Source organism: Spinacia oleracea, chromosome 4, assembly GCF_020520425.1.
Source record: "Spinacia oleracea cultivar Varoflay chromosome 4, BTI_SOV_V1, whole genome shotgun sequence".
Taxonomy (NCBI): domain Eukaryota; kingdom Viridiplantae; phylum Streptophyta; class Magnoliopsida; order Caryophyllales; family Amaranthaceae; genus Spinacia; species Spinacia oleracea.
In genome coordinates, this window is record NC_079490.1 from 135,451,393 (window position 1) to 135,470,959 (window position 19,567).

Here is a 19,567-nt window from a genome sequence, read left to right on the forward strand (position 1 = left end):
TTATGTTTTCCGCTGCAAAATTCTGAATAAGCCGTTACGTTTTCACACAGGCGATAATACTTTGATAATTCTCTATAGTTATATTTATAAAAAGGGTTATTTTAGAAAAAAGGAATTGTCGGGGTGTTACACCTTAAACGTTTATAACCGAACCGATGACCCGATTTGACATCACTATGTCATCCAATTCTCTAAATTACTTGAAAAAACTTTGAGATGACTCTTAGAGTTTTATATAACTTTTATATTTAAGGGTAATTTTTTAGTGATAAGAGTTATATATATTTTTAGTGATAAAATTTTTCATCAAATCACTAATAATGTATAAAATTAATCATTTAACACTTTTAGATGTTTATCTATTAATTTTTTTAATAATATAAAAGTTAGAGAAAAATGGGTTTCAAGTTAGAGAAAACTGGTAAAAGTTAATTTATTGTACACCTTGTGCATACAAGAGTTTTTGAAATTTATTTCTCACTAGATAACCTACTTTAAAATGCCTAAAAAAATGTAATAATTATTTTGAACAAAAGATTAATTCTTGAGTTATTTCCGTAATATTTCTTGATGTAAATACCTTAAATTTATTTATGTTATAGATACTCAAGCATCTTACTCCGTAACCTTTAGAGCATCTCCAATGGTTGTAGCTAGGGACTAGCTTGAAATTTATAAAAGTTTCAAGCTAATAGCTAGACCATTGGAATGAAAATAACAAATTAGCTTTGCCAAGCAAATTAGCTTGTTTAGCTAATTTGCTTGACAACTAGCTCTCAAAATTGCCAAATAATTAATTGACAAGTGGATAAGTGGAATAAATTTAAATAACAAGCTAGTTGCTAGCCATTGGGGCACAAATTAGCTAGACAATAAAATAACTTGAAATCTTATGTGACATAATAAGCTAATTGTCAAATTAGCTTACCATTGTGGATGCTCTTAACTATCTAATACTCCGTTTTCTAATACTTACAAAATACAAGTCTACAATGAACACTTTGTTTTGAAAGTGAGCTACAAGCCTAATTCAAAAAATTAGCAAAAATCCCTAAAATTAGACAAGTTAGTAATTCGTAATCAAATCTTCTGGAAGGGTGGAGTTTAAGCAAAAAAAACAGCAAAAGAGAAGGAGCATCAATGGAGTACACAAACAAGAGAGGAGAGAGAAAGTCATCCATTAGCGACGCTTAGATGAAGCTCTTCTTCTTCATCTACCACCTCCTTTGCGACTACAACTGATCCCATTTCGACACTCTTTTTTCTCCCCAGTAATTCCTAGAGAGAGAAAGTGAAAGAGAGAGAAAGCGCCGAAGAAGAGATCCTGAGATCGATCGAAAATGTTGCCGACAACGTCAAAAGGGCGTTCGGCGTCCACTTCTCGGCAACCTAATCCCGTTTTCCCTCATTATCTCCGTCGAATTATCAAGGCAATTATTTCTTTCAATCTCTCTGTTATTTTGATTAATTTTTCAATGGCTTTGAAATTTCGCCTGTCAATTGTTATTGATCTGGATTTATCTTATTTTCACAGTAAATTTTAAGAAATGTATGCAGGTTTCCTGATTCTAGCTATTCAACTTGCTCATTTGAGGGTTTTTATTTTGTTGCTGATCTAATTTTCAGTAATTTACATTGAACTATGTTGATTCTATGTGTTCATGGGTTGTTAATTGATGTAATTAGTTTGCTTTGTTCGCATCCTTCTCTGTGGATCTGACAAAATTGTGGTAAACTGCCAATTTCAATAGGAAATATTACGGGCGAACTTGATAATGATTTAATAGTGAACCTAAGACACGACTTGTTCTTAAATTTTATGGTATTGTCTTATCCTTTCACTTCTGAAGTGCGCCACAGCTCCACATTCTGTGATGACTGGTGATCCAAGATATCTTATTCACCTAATATGAATTGTGTAAATCAATTGGATTATTGCAAGGATACGATAGGTTTAGAACTACTCTTGTTTGGTGGTATTGGGCTGTATCTTCTTCAGTGTGAGGTTTCTATAGAGGCTAAGGAAACGGGAGCAAGGGATTGGGCCGTTTGGCACTCTGTGGAGTTGTGGATAATTGAAGAGTTGATGGTATACAATTTGTTTTCTGCTTATGAAATATTTTTATTTGAGGTGGATTTAAGTTCTTTATACGGGAATTAGTTTGAGACGACCAGCCATCACGACGCAGTGAACATTGGGTTGTGGCTTTTCGGAATTCAAGTATTTTTTATTCGGATAGAAAAGGAGCCTTCCATTAGTGTGGAGTTGTGGACAAAGACTGATGCTTGATCATCTTGATAGAAACCACGATTTATATATCCGACGATAATGCAATAATCATCATATCTTCCAACTCGTGGAAATGATTTCCCGGAGTCATAAAAAGCTGTTATGTATCGGTCAACAAATACAATTTGGGCTTTATGACTTGTTCATAATTCACACTGCATCAACTGCAGCTCTTTATGCACCATTGCACTAAACCATGCCTGGGCGATGCCAGTATTGTTAACCGCACCTGAGAATCCTGTGATAGATAATTAGATACAGACATACATCTCATCAGAAAATAACTTTGGCGATTCTAGTGATTGGAAATAGAAAGTTATAGAAGGCTCCTGGAACAACAATGACGACGCGGTGTAGAGCTGTCAAGGGTGAGTTATTTTTGGAGATGGTGTTAGCAACTTTTGATGGTGGGACTCTTACATACTTCGTATTTCAAAGTATGAACTTATTTATTAGGTTGATGATTAAACCTAAAACATATTGAGGGGCTACCATGTCTCCACGAGTTCAATCAGGATCATGACTTTTCATTGAAGGATTGTGGATGCAAATTGTAGGGATCCGAGGAGAGAGGATTAAAGGGATGCTTGACAGCTTGAGATGAATATGGCTTATGCTGGTAATATAGAATGTTTATCTCAACTTTTGTCTTATTTTATGATTCGAAAGACTAATGGTAAAAAGAGATTTGCATCAAGCATTACTCTTGAAGCTTGGATGAAGTGGCTTGTAAAAGTGCAGAATAATATTTTGCGGTGGAAATGAGTTCAAGTATCTACAAAGTAATTGTTCAAAAATTATGTGAGGAAGCATAGCTAAATAGGGTGAAGGTTTTAATGTGTTATTGAAGTTCAAGTTGAAATGGGCCGCCACAGTCATAATCTTTTGTAGCTTTCGCCTAGGATAGTAGGTTCTCTCACAAGTTCTTTTTTGTACTCCAACAATTTCTTTTACTCAGGAGGGTGGGGTGGGGTGGTTCTTCTGTTCTGGTTTTTGAATTTGATTATTAGCAAAATCCATTGGTGGTCATAAGGTTTTCTTATCCTGATTTCATCATTCATGAAGAATCAAATAGGATCTACTGAGGTCAGGTTGAAGACAGTAGATGGAGTTGTAGCCTTGTAGGATTGCTGTGTTGTTTGTTAGTTGAACCTCTTGTAGGAGGGAAGTGGTTTCCTCGTTTTCATGTGAGGAAAGATTGTTTAAATTTTTTAATCTTGACAGATTTATTTTATTCCATATTGGCAGTATACTTGTCCAGTATCTTTAATTTTGATATTGATGCACTAAATCACTGTCATGTTCTATTAATGCATAGTGTTGCTTGCCCGTCAATAAGTATGGATGGTTCAAAAACTTCAAGTTCTTACGTGGCATTCTTATCGTTGTTGAAGTAATGTTGTTTTTCACATTCCATGAAAGTTTTTTGGATATTGTTTGTCTGCACATTTTTATATTATCCAGGGGAAGGGGGTTGAAAAGGTATAAGCTCAGCTCATCAAATGTTTCCTTTATTCTGTTGATTGTTTACAGTGGCAACAAATGGATGTTGAATACACCTTCTGGCAAATGCTTCATCTCTGTACCTCACCGAAAGTAGTGTAAGTAATCTGAACTCTACTATAGTTTTGTTGGTATAATTTTTTGCATTGATGATGTTGGATTCTAGTTTCTGATAAGAATTGTGTGAGGAGGAACAGGCCCAGAGGTTTTTTATTTCCCTTTCAAATGTTGTTATGAGGCCTATTATTCTAGCCAAAAGTTTTATGCTTTTGCTTGCTCAAGAAGGCATATATATAAATGCCCTTTGGTTCACCTTTTTTTGGGAGCATGTGCGTGTCTCCTATAAATTTAGGAAGTGTATGGGAATAAGTTGTGATTGCAGGGTGTGAGCTGTAAAGAGAGTAAATTGTCCTTTTATTTATAGAATTAAGCTAAGCAGAGAACTAGACTCGTCATGAATCGATGGCATGTTAGTGATTTTACTCGTGAAGGAAAATGAAACAGAGCTGGAAATGCAATCAGAAATTTCCTGTTTGCTTAGTTTTTTGGGGTAACATCAGTGTATATCATACCTTTCAGGTCGGTGGGGTGGGAACATCAAGGGTCACTGCTTGTTTTTTCATGCGAATTGAATGTCTGATATGGTGAATTGCTGAACAATAGTAGTTAACTATTTTTGATTTAGGAGACGTGATTTCACGGTAGCTGTATAGTCTGTACTAGATTAGGGTATTTATCTTTGTGATAACTGATGATGGCCATTTGAACTAGTATCCATCCAGCAAAAGAAAATGCTATGTCTTTGGTCTATTGGGTTTCCCTTGGGTGAATATTTAAAACTACGAGTAGCACAGAGCAACTTGACCATGGCTTTATCTATTGGGGGGTTTCAGTTACATGAATTCGTCAACTTCTAATTTGATTTGGAGATAAGACAATTTTTATTTTATTTTATTTTAATTTGAGGATCACTTGGTAGTTGTAGGAATGAGAATAGACAGGTGATTCGTGACATAGGACTGCCAGGAGCATGATTGTCTTGTGGTTGAAAAGAAATTACAATTAGAATGCTCTTTGTGAAGCTTTTTTCCTTACATAGGAGTGATACGACACCTGTATACCATATCCATTGATGTATTATTATATTACGTCAATCATCTTTGAAGAGATAACATGTGTATTAATCTCTATGACTATGACTATGACTAGGAGAATCTTTAATTCACTTTCTACTTTATCGGGGGTCAGAAGTTTGGCTAAAAAGAGCCGCCTACAATCTTCTTGCACTCTCATCAAATTCTGTTATTATTTTAAATTCAACTGAATTTGCTTTTTTTTCCCCCTTCTATTTTCCTATTTAGAATTAAGAACGTCAGCATATTACCGGATGTACTGGTTTTAGGGATGCATTCTGACTATTGTCTAATCCTGGATGTACTGGTTTTAGGGATGCATTCTGACTATTGTCTAATCGTGTGTTTTTTCTTTGACATGTCAAATGGTTCAATTATGCAGCTATCAGCACACCAAGTACCACAAACGTAAGCTTTCTTCCTTTGTCATGTTCTCAAGTAACTGCAACAAGATTAGTTGTGTTGATAATTAACTGTACGATTCTGCTGATTTTGATTTCTGATTTTTCGAGATTGTTGCAGGAATGTTTTCTTTGGTGTAGTTTGTAACTAGTAGTTTTCTAATTGAGGACAGGGGCAATATCTTTTCACATCCTTATTTTTTTGGATGATTGGGCCATGACTTTTGGCTGAGCAACAAGTGTTAGCATGCCTTTGTATTATGGGATGCGGTGTTTATTGTTGGGACTCATATTATTTTCAGTGTCATAGTTTACTTGAATACTTTGAATCTGTAATACTTTGGGGATGTATGTCTTGTTTCCTGATAATTTGTCTAGATTCTTTTTGTCAGAAAGTCCTGTTGTATTAACTGGACTTTTCTAGGCTTTCTGCAAAACCTACTCTTTTGGCGTATACATTTGCCAGTCCATCTTAACCTGGTATGAGTATGAAACACTAATCTGTGAGTTGTGAAGGATCATGTCCACTTTTCTTGTTAAAATTGAAATTAAAACATTATGTTTTGTGTCCAAATGGCAATTAAACTTCTGGAATGTAAGGTTGATTACTGCAAAATAAATGTCTAATTGCCTTTTCTCGTTCTTTCAGAAACCAAAAACCAATGGGCTCGTGATGATCCTGCTTTTGTTGTTATCTGCAGCCTCCTCTTAGCAGTTTCGGCTTTGGCTTTTTGTGCTGCGTAAGTCTCCAACTTCTACTCCCTCTGTCCCTGTTGTTTGCTCCATTTCCTTTTTTGGAGTCAAAGTCATCAATTTAGACCGTGAATTACCATTGAATCATTGATATACAAGGAAAAACAGGTATACAAGATCTTGTTAGATTCATCTATTTACTTAATTTTTATATTTTTTTTTACTAATAGACAAGTAATGATATTAATGGTCAAGCATGGTTTTTGGAGACCTCTAAAAAACAAATTGTGCAAACAATAATGGAGTGAGGGAGTACTTGTCTTATGCTTTTTAGTCATTTTATGCCACACAATTGTAGTAGTCCTACGAAAATTGACAAGTCCATTTTAGCTTTCAAAAGTAGAATATACGCGCTATGTTTATTATGTAGTTAACTTTTGGTAAAAACATTGCATGTAGAATAACTAGTAGGATTTCAGTACCTGATTTCTCTATCCTAATGCCTTACGTTGTTCATGTTCTTGGATAAAACACCCTATCTGCTCATTCAACATGGTAAAGACAAGGTTGGCACCAAGATGCACAAATTTGAGGGACAATTGATTTCATTGGCCTTGAAGAATTATGGTGGACTTGATAGGATATTTGACTTTTTAAAGACCATATTCGGATATTCCTCTTCTTAATTAATTTTTTTAGAAAGATATGAATATGAGTTTTCTGTGTCATTTGTGCTTCCAAGGCAGAACTTGCCTATGTGTTTACTCTCCTAACAATAGGAGAGATGGTACATGGAAATCCCAAGAAAAACAAAATCCTTTTCTAGCTTCCAAAGCTGACCATTCTTGTGAAGGGTTAATAGAGAAATGTTGATAATCTTTCTTACCAAACCTATGTTAGTTTTTTATTTCACTGGTATGTTTGGGTCTTTTCCTGTCAATCTTCAGGGCTATCTAGAAAAATCTCTCTCGTTTCTTTCCCCCCTAATGTTTGCAGAATGTAGTCATAGAAGGAGCTAACTAACATAGTCTTAACTTATAATGACTCTTTCTGAAGAAATGGGTATTTTGCATTGGCTTCACTTTTTTAAAACAGAACTCAGGTGTTAAATTGTACGAAGTTTGATTTTGCTATCCATCTGTCTAACGAGGGCCGTACTAAGAAGAGGATTATGCAGAAAAATACGTCTCTCTTTGTTTGAAGGTCTAGTTACCTTGTATCCGCAACTGTACTGTCTCCTGCAAAAAGGGGATCTCACTTCAGGAGACAATTTAGTGATCCTCCTTCGCTGGTTGGTGGTGGGAAACATGATACATTGTGAAACTTAGGCAAGGATCTCTTTACCAGGGTTGGTATCTTGTATTAAAAATATCTAAAATAGTCTAATAGAGAGAGGGGAAAAGTACTGCTAAATCCTAACCGGTCTAACTACAAATAGTTTTTAAGGACACTACAAATTCTACATTGAATATCTTGTAAGATTTTAGATTTCAGATGCATAAGCTAAATTGCTGAAAATTTGATAATTTTTTCGGTGAACTTGGCGACAAATGTTCCATGAAGCTCTTGGAAAGAACATTTTGCCTTGAATATCTTGTAAGATTTTAGATTTCAGATGCATAAGCTAAATTGCTGAAAATTTGATAATTTTTTCGGTGAACTTGGCGACAAATGTTCCATGAAGCTCTTGGAAAGAACATTTTGCCTCTACAGCCTTTTACCTCCGTGATTGTCCATAATTCACTGCCACAGTTGGAGCTAAAAAGCATGTATTCTCTATTGCCTAACTGACTTACAGTCAATAATACAGGTTCAGATAGTTACTTAAATTGGGCTAAAGGAACCATTTCGTGTAACCTTTTGAACAGCCGCATCAATGTTCCAATTGAAGCATGCATTGTCTCTTATTTTCCATCTCTCACCATTTTTCTCCGATTTGATGACCCAATCCTTTTTTATGCAACAACTGTGACCTACTTTTGACGTTGCTTTTTATTGTTATTGAATGCAGGTATGATCATAGCGCAGGACATGCTGTTTATGTAGTTCTTTCAGTTTTTCTTTTCCATTTCGTCATAACTGGAGCGGTGTTAGCAACTTGTTGCTGGTGAGTTCACTGCCTCACCTCAATTCAGTTTCCCTCAAAAAAAGAAGTCCCTTCATGTTCTATTTCCATATTGAATAGGATTATGTTGTTTGCTTCATTAAATGGTATGGTAGCTCTTGCATGCTAAGCTATCATGAATAACATGTGTGCAATTTTTTAGAATTTACATGATAATGAACCTTAGGGTGCTTGGCAGCACCACAGTGATGGGGAAATAAATGAAAGCCTGCGCACTGGTTGATTTTCAGTATCTTGGCTTTGTAATAAATATGTCTTTTTTGCTAAAAAAAATACCTATTTTCTGATTCCTGTACCCTTTTCATTTGGATGAGCAAGTGATGCTAGGCCCATTTCAGGATGTCTGTGGTGTTTAAGTGGTGGGCTCTCTTTAGTAGGTCTGTGCTCTAAATGACATCTACAAATATCTTCGTTGGTTAACATCACCTTTACTTTGTGGGTTTTATTTATTTTCTTAGACTGTACGTGTATTTACTGAAAATGTTTATGGTTTTCATCTAAACTAAGGCATTTGTTAACTAGATGCTGTATACCCTGTTATTGATGGGTCCATGGTAATTCTGTGAGCTATTTATTATTGGAAAAATTATTTTTTACCATCTAAAAAAGTCGAAAATTTGTTGTTTTATTTTTATTTTTTATGCAAGCTGGGAGTAAAAATATAAAAATAAAAGGCAAATTTGCGAAAGACAACCTTTTATAACCACTTTTTTGCAAAAGACAACCTTTTATAAATTTTTTTGCGAAAACAGACCTAAAACTAAATAAAATTTGCGAAATACAACCTGAAAGCATTTTCAGGCATTGACCTACATTTTTCCGGTTTGACTTGGCCGGTTTTACTAAGTACACCCTCTTTCACTCCCTTAAAACTTAGTTGGAACCAAAAATTAAAAAAACCCCCAAACTTTATTTTTCTTCTTTTATGTTCTTCCTTCCCCCAAATTTTCGAATCCCCCAATCTTGTTGCTGAATCATTCTGAGGAAATTGCTTCAATTGCTTCTCAATTAACCACTTTTCGACACTCCACAACTTAATTTCGGTAAGTTTTGTTCATTAATTTTGTGTAATTTTGATGAAGAAAAGTTAGGGTTTTTACCCAAAAAGAGTGCAAAAAGTTCATATTTTTTTACCTAAAAATGGAAAATAAACATAATTTGAAGTAGTTGAAGAAAGTGACATTTGGAATTGAATGACTTACAACATTCAATGGAAGTTTGTTGTTTGCAGAGCTTCATTAATGGCGTTCGTTCACCTTCTTTTTGTCTTCCCAGAGGTTCTTTTTTTTAGGTTTTAAGGAAGTAGCTTTGATATGGGAGGAAAAAATGAGGGAAAAGGGTGGAAATAAGAAAATTAGGCCTCATGTGACCGGCACATGCCAAGTCAAACCAGAAAAATGTGGGTCAACGCCTGAAAATGCATTCAGGTTGTCTTTTTCGCAAATTTTTTTTAGTTTTAGGTCTGTTTTCGCAAAAAAAAATATAAAAGGTTGTCTTTCGCAAAAAAGTGGTCATAAAAGGTTGTCTTTCGCAAATTTGCCAAATAAAAATTGTATTTTACCACCTAATAAAAAACTAAAAGTTGTGTTTTACCACCTAAAAACGGAAAAATGGAAGAAACCGTTGTGTGTCATCAGGAGCTCGTTCTTGGCTTTCATACTCAACATTATCATATTGTGAAAATGAACTCGACTCAGTAAAGGAACCAGAGAATGGTTCTCTCGAGCTCAACGAAAAAGCTTCTACTGCTTGTGATGAAAAAGCTTCTACTTCCTCTATTGCCTTAACGTGGAAGATGGAAACTTAGCAGCATTTGGAAGTAGGGCCCACACAAGAAGCTCTTCACTGTAGAATCTCCTGGTCTTAAAGATGGAATTGAAAACTCCTGATCGTCCTCCATTTGTGACCGTACTCCATTTTGAAGGAGATAAACTAAGAGCAGACATTATCCCCTACAATTGACATAAAAAAACGATCCTAATTAGTTAATAATCAATTCATTTAGCATTTCCTAACCTTAATTTGAAAAAAACAATTCACATTCAAGAAATCCCCAATTCAAAATTGTTATGAACCCTAAATGTTATTTCCAATTTTGGGGGTTAGTTTTAGTCATTGAACATACATCATGTTGCCGAATCAATTACACACACAAATTGGTTTATAAACACAATTAACATCGTTTCAATTACTCATTACAAATTGATGAGATATTATTTTTGACACAAATAAATCATACCTTAAAGAACCTCTTGATTCTCCTTTGCAAAGCTGGAAAAGTTAATCAGTTTGAGAAATTTTATCAATATTTGTGAATTAATAGGAGGAAAACTGTGAAAAGAACGTGAGAAGGAATGAACACAACAACACGGAAGCTAGCTAGAGAAGGAGTAAAAACGTGAAATCGTGCGAGTAAGAGAAAAAATCTGAAGTATTACCGTTACTGTGGGCTCCACATAACGGTTTTTTCAATTTTTCCGTTTTTAGGTGGTAAAACACAACTTTTAGGTTTTTTAGGTGGTAAAATACAAGTTTTTTCAGGGGGTACAAAATTTTTTTTTTCGATATTTTTAGGGGGTAAAAATTTTGTATCCTTTATTATTTCTCTTATTGCCAATTAGCCAGTGAGCCAGTGATCTTTAAATTGAGAAAACTGCAAATAATCAAAGTTCAATTTCATTATTTACATAGCCTGCAGAGTTACCTGTAGAATAAATGGTTCTGTCTCAATTTTTGTTTGGGATCTATATATTGTGCTTTGACGCATATTGGCGGGTTGGCCAATGAATTTTTAAAACGCAAAAGTTGCAGAAATGCAGTTGCGTCATCTACATAGCTGATTTGCCTAGTCTATAGCCTGTAAGGTACCTGTTGAATAGGTAACTGGGTCTGCTGTTAATTCTTTGTTTGAGTTCTATACAATGTACAATTGTACTGTGAGCCCGTTTCATGTTTTGGTACTTGATCAAGGATATTATGAACAGAGAGTGGCATAATAATGTGACCAACAGTCAAATACGTGTCTTAGATGATTATTTTTATCTCTTAATGTGCGTGTGATCCGCTGGATCTTCTAATAGTGTCTTGTACTTATATTATGTTGCTTGACGCGTTTCCCCCCTTCAATATATAGGTTTTTAACAAATAACTACCTAAGAGAAGAGGCTCCTAATAGTTATGTGGTTGAACAGCGGGTAGAATGGTGAGTTTGGCTTCTCTTTATTTCAGCAGAGTATTATATCAATCATATTGGCCTTTGTTCATGTATGCACTGGGTATCATGAGTTTTTTTTTTTTAAATCTTTAGTTTTGATGGGATAAAAGCCATTCCTAGTTGTGCTTTCCTGCATTCTAAATCTTGTGTATTGCGTTTGACCTGACCGAGATGTGGTATGCTAGGTTGTATGCATTTGACGTGCACTGCAATTCATTCTTCCCGATGTTTGTTCTGCTATATGGTAAGTTTCAGAGGTTTGCATGAAATTTGTTTTCAGTTGTTGGGGACATCTGTAACGCTTGCATACTGGAATTTTTACTGGACTTATTTTTTGGTCGCAGTGATACATTACTTTTTGTCACCACTTCTTCTGGCACATGGATTCATACCTGTTCTGTTATCAAATTTGCTCTTCATGGTAGCTGTGTCATACTACCATTATCTAAACTTTTTAGGTTATGATGGTAAGACTAACATCTTTTGTGGCCTAGAAACTTTTTATTTGGTGGAACTAGGACAAAGCATGTTTGTAACTGCTGCTTAATTCCTCATGGCATCATGATTCAGAATGCGAATGATACCATTGGTTGATAGGCTAATGGAAAAGCATTGTCATTCTAGAGTAGATATAAAGCTTATATTAAGACATTTTTGTCTTTTTGACTAATCTTTCATTGTAATGCAGTGCTTCCATTTCTGGAGAGGACAACCTTTTTCCTCTATCCTATTGGCATTGTTCTAATCCTTTCTCCTATTTGTAAGTATGCGATGCTGTTGTTTTATTAGAGTCGAAAAATCAGCTTCATTATTTGGTTTCCTATGATTTTGTCTGATTGTTGTTCCATTTCGCTTCTTCTACAGTTATTCTTAGTGGATTTAATCCCTCAAGATATATAATGAACCTGTACTTCAGTATGCGGCTATGATTTTGAGGCTGAACATGTCAAGTAAGCACGTACAACGAGCTGGGAAAGATAGATAAAGTAGGGACATGTTGTGAACAAGAGGTGCTATGAATGTTCACTTGAAGTATGTAGATTTTTCCAGATGGTTAATTCGTGGGAGCTTTTGTAACTTTTAACCTATACGGCATTACCTTCTCCATCCTATTGCTACAGATTCTTTTACCTTTAATTTTTTGGGCAATGGGAAAATACCGAAAGTGGATTCAGAGGAAGGGAAATGTTGACTGGTGGATCGATCATATCAACGAAATGGTGAATGTAGTGATTCCGCTTATTCTTTTAATCTGTCTGCCCCTTCCTACTGCTCAGTTAGTTCCTTTATTGAAAAGAGTTCCGTACTTATACTGATTGTAAACTTAGAAATGTGAAGGCAAATATAGAAATTATTTGTTGCCTGTCTGCTTGCTCTTTTTATTTTTCTCTCCTTTTCTGGACAACGAAAAATACAGGTTATATTATTTGTCCAAGACTCACTCACTTGACTATGAAGTTCATTTCCCCTCTTGCTGGTCTTCAGAAGTAAAGATAAGTTATATGAGTGTCAGAAAAAATTCCCTCAAAAAAATATGAGTGTCGGAAAATGTTCCATGTCTTCTGTAATAAGGGTAATGTAAACTTGACATTATCATTTCTGCTCCTTAAATGTTTTCATTCTATCCCACTTACGGTTAAAGTAAAAAAGTTTGCTAATACTGATATGTTATTAGCTACACAAGGTGCTCAAACGGGTTTAAAATCTGGTATGGATACCTACTCGGAAAAAATGAGAATGGCTCAAGATTTGCATTACTTGAGGCCCAAGTAGTTAAAGGAAGGTGAGACAAATCAGGAGACTATCAAGGTTACAAAAGATATTGAGAATCAAGTAATTCGAAGTGTTGACAATTCCTCCCAAATGTGGATTTAGGAGGTGGAGTAGAATAGAGATTATTTATTTTTCTTTTTTGACAGGGAATAATGCAGTTCTTTATTACAGTTATTAGTATGCATGGTCAATTCCAAGAATATTTCCAAAAATATGCCTCAACCAAATAAGGGAAATTAGGGGGTGGTCGGCAGGTGGGGGTGACAATTTCATCAGAGTCCGACGGATATCCAAACCACCAGAACCAAATATATGGATGAAAATCGGATAAAACACGGATGTTAAATGGGTGACGGGTGGATCAGTTGATGGGTCGAGTCGGATTCGGGTAGAGGTTTATCCAACACGTCACCCGATCCATCATCAGATCCATCCATTCATCCGTTAAAATTACTTAATTATTAATAGAATTTTGTGTGTATTGCCTTGTAATTTTTTATTATTAGCATTCTATAATATAGATGTATCATTCCCTCAAAAAAAAATAAATAAAAAAATAATATAGGTGTATCAAATTTATACTTCATTGTCTACTATACTAACACATATTACTTTATATTGTTATTATAAATGAAGTTGACGATACTTTTAATTACACCCGTTAATCACCCGATCCGCCCGATTCATCCACGGATGATGGATGGGGTAAACCGGGTGATGGGATGGGTTGGATGATAGATAAAAACTTGACGGATAGAGGCGGCTGAAGCTTCACCCGATCCACCTCCGATCCATTGCCACCCCTACTGGCGGGGGCCATAGCCTCCTGTGAGGGGGGTCGGAAAAGACGGGTTTAGCATATTTTCTTACTTCTTCCCTCCCGGATGTGTTGCAAGCAATATTAAGTAAAATCGGGCTAACTGTGTGAAGGAAATAATGCCCTTGGTCCAAGTATGTATTCTATATTAAGTCTAATAAATGCGGTTCAGTATTAATTAACAAGTTAATAATTCAGTGAGATCAAGTGAGCTGAATGCCTAGCTAGAGGCCGCTTTAGTTCAAGTGGAATTAATGATATTAATCCACAGCTTACTCTTGACTGAACCCGTAGGGTCACACAAATAGTACGTAAACGGATCAAGTATTTAATAGCATTAAATACTCCATCTATGAATATTCGGAACCGACGGATCTTGGTTTCAGTGGGAGCTAAGATCGTCACAGGCAAGGAATGAATACTCCAGAAACGATGATATTGCCGGAAACGGAAATATGGATCGTATCGGAAATATAAATATTATCCAAGTCGTAGATGTTGCCGGAAACGGAAACATGGTACGTGTCGGAAAATATTATCGGAAATGGAAATATTGCCAGAATCGGAAATATTGCCGGAAACGGAAATATTGTCAGAATCGGAAATATTACCGGAATCGGAAAATAATTCCGGAAACGGAAATATTAAATATTTGTTCGAAACGGAAATTAATTCCGGAATCGGAAATATTAAATATTGTTCGTATCGGAAATGAATTCCGGAATCGGAAAATTTAATCGGAAGCGCATCGTACGAATAAGCATCGGACGAGGCCTGCCGGACGAGGCCCAGCACGAAGCCAGGCCATCGCCCAGCAAGCCAAGCGCGCCGCACAAACAGCCACGCCAGGCCCAGCGCAAGGCCAGGCCCAGCAGGCTGCGCGCAGCGCGCAGCGCACAGCGCGCGCAGCGCACAGCGCGCACAGCGCGCACAGCACGCGCAGCGCGCAGCGCGCGCGGGCGCTGAGTGGGCTGCTGCTCGCGCGCACGCATGGGGCCCATCGTGGCTGCCGTGCGTGTGTGTGCAAGTGTTTGTGTTCGTGCACGTTTCCTAAAACATGCAGAGTTCGGTTAATGATTAAATTCCTAATTCTATTTGATAAATTAATTAAATTAGAGTTCTTGTAGGATTCTAGGTTTAATTAATTTGTATCTGAATAGGATTTCGATTCCCTTTCCATACCGCTATAAATATGAGGCTAGGGCTCACAATTTATAACACAAGTTTCAAAGTATTCAAAGTGAGTTTTTGAGAGAAAAATTCAGTCACACATTTGCCTATAAAGTGCCGAAAATAATAGTACCTTAAGGGCGATTCTAGTTGGTCAATCTTAAGGCGGATCCGGACGTGCTGTGGACTATCTACGGAGGGACGACACTTGGAGTCCTAAAGACTTATTCTTGTTCGGTTCGGGCGCAGCTAGGGAAGGCACGCAACAAAGAGTATGCATCTAATCTATGCTAAATGATTATGTGTAAATAATATGTTTTCCTGGGTTTATGGTTTTTCCGCATGATTTATGAATTGTCATATGTATCATAACCTAACAGTGGTATCACGAGCCCCTTATTATTTTCATAATCTAAATTGCATGAACATGGTTAAATATTACAAATTTGCAAGAATTAAAAGGGGTGATTAATTTTCGTAATTGTTAATTAATTGCAAATTGCGTTTATTTAATTATACGTACGCAGTTTTTCGGCAGTTTCTTCGTTACTCATCCGAATTGAGTGATTTTTGTGTCAATTCCGCATGTAAAAGGCATTCTAAAATTTTGACAAAAATAGTATTTTTCTGCCGAACCCAGAATTCTCAAATTCGAAGCCTAACTATGACTTTTAGAAGGTTTTAGTTTTTCGAATGCAAAATTTCGTAAATTTAAGATGTTAAATTAAATATTTGCGATTCTTGTTGATAAATCTTGAATTTTTGATTGACCTACTGCATATGTTTAACAAGTTTGAATGCCTAGTCTTGTTAATTATGCAATCTAATTTGTAATTATGATTAATTTGTTGAAAATTAGAATAATTTAGAATTAATTTGATTTTCATAATTAATTGTAATTTAATTAGAAACCTATGATTAAAAACCACCATAAAAATTTGTAAATTTACGATAAATTTAAATTTTTATGACCTAGACTTGAATCCATAACAATCGGAAATCAATTGGATAATAAATTTTCGATTTTTCGCCCTAAAATTATGAAATTAATATTATTTATTAATTTGTCATTAATTTTAAATATAAATTTTAAAATTTTATGCGATTCGTTCATATAACTTGCACGCACGAAGCAATGGACGCTTCGTGTTACCCTTAAGGGGTGTTGTATAATGCGGGCATGCGACGACGAGCAAGGGAGCTCGTCGCCCATGCGGCACGAATGCAATGAGCAAGGGCGTAGTGCACGAGCACAAGGCAGCAGCCCTGCCTTGTGTCGTGTGCCACGACCAATGGACGAATGGGCATGGGCGTAGGGCGAGCCAAGGCAGTCGCGTGTGGGCAGCAAGCGAGCTGCGCCACAACGCGCGCTGCCTCGCACAAGAGCGCGCAGCCTCGCGCGCAGCGAGCGCAAGCTCGCGTGCCACGAGCGCTGCGCCTAGCATTGCTCGCGCGCACAGCGAGCGATGTCGCCCGCCCAGCGAGCGATGTCGCGCGCCCAGCGAGCGATGGCTCGCGCGCCCAGCGAGCGATGTCGCGCGCCCAGCGAGCGATGTCGCGCGCGCACTGCGAGCGATAGCCCGCGTGCGATGAGCGCTGGCGCGCGCAGCGAGCACCAATGCGTGCGGAGGCTTGCGATAGGGATGCAGCAGCTATGCGACGAGCGCATGGGCTGCGCGCACATGGCCAGCAATGGCTGTGTGCGTGCGGCCCATGGGCGTGCAACGCGTAGGGTGTTTGCGTTACGATTAAATCGTTTTGAATGTTTAATTTGAAAATTTCAGTTCACGTAATTTTAATTAATTTTAAAATTAATAATTTAAATTATTTTCTTGGATTTTAATTTTGAATATTATAATTATAATAAATGTTATTTATTCTAATTATTTTACTAAAATTAAAATCATGAATTAATTTAAATGCGACTGAAATTAAATTAAACTTTTTGGATTCAATTATAAATTTATATGAGCTTTAAATTTTAATTAAATTTGTATGTTTCCGGTTAGACTAGAAATACATTTTTATGTTTAAAATTGGTAAAGCATATGAATTTATTGGTTTAAGTGGGAGCGCTTTTTAGTCATAAACTCTTGATTAGGTCTACAAATCCTTAAGGTTAAAACAACTTGATTAGAATTAATAAGGACTGAATAATTGGTAGATTATTGGTGCCCTTGATTAATTGCTGCAAATGTTTACGTGATGCATAATGTGTTTTACTAACCAGCTATGTGGGCCATTCATGATAATGAATGGGTGAATGGTATATATTGTATATGTACTGTTTTGCAGGTTATGAAGTGACTAGTATGGCCCAAATAGGATAGAAAATATGGTCTGCGTACCATTAATTTGAATGTAATTGGTCTAAAGAACCAAAGTTATTTTTCAATTCAAATATGGTCTGCGTACCATCAAATAGTTGTAATTAGTTATAGCTTATCCTATTTGAAGAAAATGGTGCCTCCCACGGAGATTTTCAAGACGGACTTTGAAGTTAAAGCTTCAAGATGAAGTCGGGCCATACTAGATCACAAATATCTTATGCATGTTTTAAGTTATTTATTGCTTTTAAATATGTCTTAAAATGCATGAGATCAAAAGCTTGATTATGTTGCATGATTAAGGATTTTAGTTCACTTAAAATCTAACCAACATAGTAAGAGCCTTAAGTTCCAAACTTAAAAATTGAGTTAAAAGGTGCCATGCCAAAATATACACTTGCTTGGATATCCTTTACATCAATCTAGTAATAGTTTTCGCTCAGCGAGGTGTTACTTATTGGTCCTAAAGGGGCAAGGTACACAAATAATTGTGAGTACATGTTAGTTTTGGTGAAACTCAACGATATAAGTAAGGAGTCCTTTTATGTCGTGGCAAAATCGATAGGTTTACCTAATAAGTTCTTAGACGTACCTATCAACCAAGAATAGTTTCTAGACTATTAGCAAAAGGCTTTTGCTTACCTAAGATGTTTTAGGATTAAGTCGACAAACTGTGCTTAGTTCTTCAATGATTTTAGGATCTTGGAATCATTTTATTCACACCTGCCGGAACAATAAATTCGAATAAAATGCTAATAACTTGTTGAAATTGCATGATTGCTTTGATTTTCAAGTTATTATTCATGATAAATGTTTAGACTTTGCATGCTTCAATGTATGTTTTAATTATTGTTTATAATTAAATATCTTGCACTGCAATAAATCCTTTTAGAAAGGTAACAGTAAATTTCCTCGATTGGTAGTGAATCCAAGAACGATTCACGGAAATGAGAGAAAGTGAGCAATTTAAAATGTACGTTTCTTATAGCGACTTTTATGGTTGTTTTCGAATATCAAAATCGAATGGCAAACCAATTGGTGCTTGTGAATTCAAAATACAATGTAGTTTTGAGATCATAAAGCATTGAGTTTAATACGCTCAGCTTTACCAATGGTTAACAACCTAATATCTTTGTCCATTTAATTCTCGAATGAGTCTAGTCCCTAGACATTCGAATAGATCGATGCTTAGAGAACTTTAGAAGCTTCTGGTAAGATCATCTAGTTGAAACAAAATATTCAACATAAATTAAAATGGTAAAGAACCTTGTTGGTGACATTGGACATGTCTAACAAAGTATAAAAGTCAACACTAAAGAATTCAATTCTTAAGACTATAAGAAAGGGTACAAGAAATAGGAAAACAAGGAACAAATGAAAGGAATTTACGATTCCGTTTCTACCTATAAATTTATGTTTAAAGAGAAGTGACCTAGCAATCAAACTTTCTTGGTATCATATACCGCTTGAGGTTCTTACTTCGGTAATAACTCAAACAATGGAAGCTAGGATACACTAATGACCTACAAGTGGGAAATGAAGCATGGCATTGCTACATTAATTGTAGGGTCATCTAAGTTTGTTTTAAGTCCTTTCAAAGGCTGGAACTTAATGGCTATTTTGTTCCATAATCAGCATACCTAAATTTCTGCTTCAAACACAGAAAGACTCACATTCAAGAAAAACAAAGACAATGTTTGTTTGTTTATTTGAATGAAATGGTCAATTACAGGTTGAGTCAATATGCTTGATTAAAACAAACAACTCTTTAAAGAACTTTACTAGGTTCAAATCAACCCCTTGATTTGAGTTCCACTAATCTTTGGCATTGTTGCTTAGACCATATCAACAAGTTAACATTCATAAGCTCTATTTTGATGGACTTTTGAAAGTTGATTGATTTCTAGATCATTTTAAGACAACTAGTCTTACTTGTTGAAAGTAACAAAAGATATGAACTATTGTTAGAACGCCTAGACAATAGAGTTCAAAGCTAAAGAAAGATTTTATGACTTTATTATTTCACATGGATTTGAGTGAATATAGGTTTATTTACTCAAATGTGATATAAGTTGAATCTGTTTGGCTAGTTCAAAGATTCAGAAGTATAAAATCCACTTG

At 35.9% G+C, this 19,567-nt stretch overlaps 1 protein-coding gene across 1 annotated transcript; it reads left to right on the forward strand.

Annotated features, from left to right (window-relative positions):
- The first annotated feature begins 1,003 nt into the window (after positions 1-1,003).
- On the forward strand, positions 1,004-12,722 carry LOC110790594 (uncharacterized). The gene is made up of 10 exons (XM_021995378.2): positions 1,004-1,430; positions 3,824-3,891; positions 5,309-5,334; positions 5,977-6,067; positions 8,032-8,127; positions 11,279-11,347; positions 11,545-11,603; positions 11,704-11,826; positions 12,048-12,119; positions 12,224-12,722. Exons 1-10 carry the CDS (start codon positions 1,341-1,343, stop codon positions 12,286-12,288), a joined length of 759 nt encoding a protein of 252 aa, XP_021851070.1. The 5' UTR covers positions 1,004-1,340; the 3' UTR covers positions 12,289-12,722.
- Positions 12,723-19,567: the final 6,845 nt, after the last annotated feature.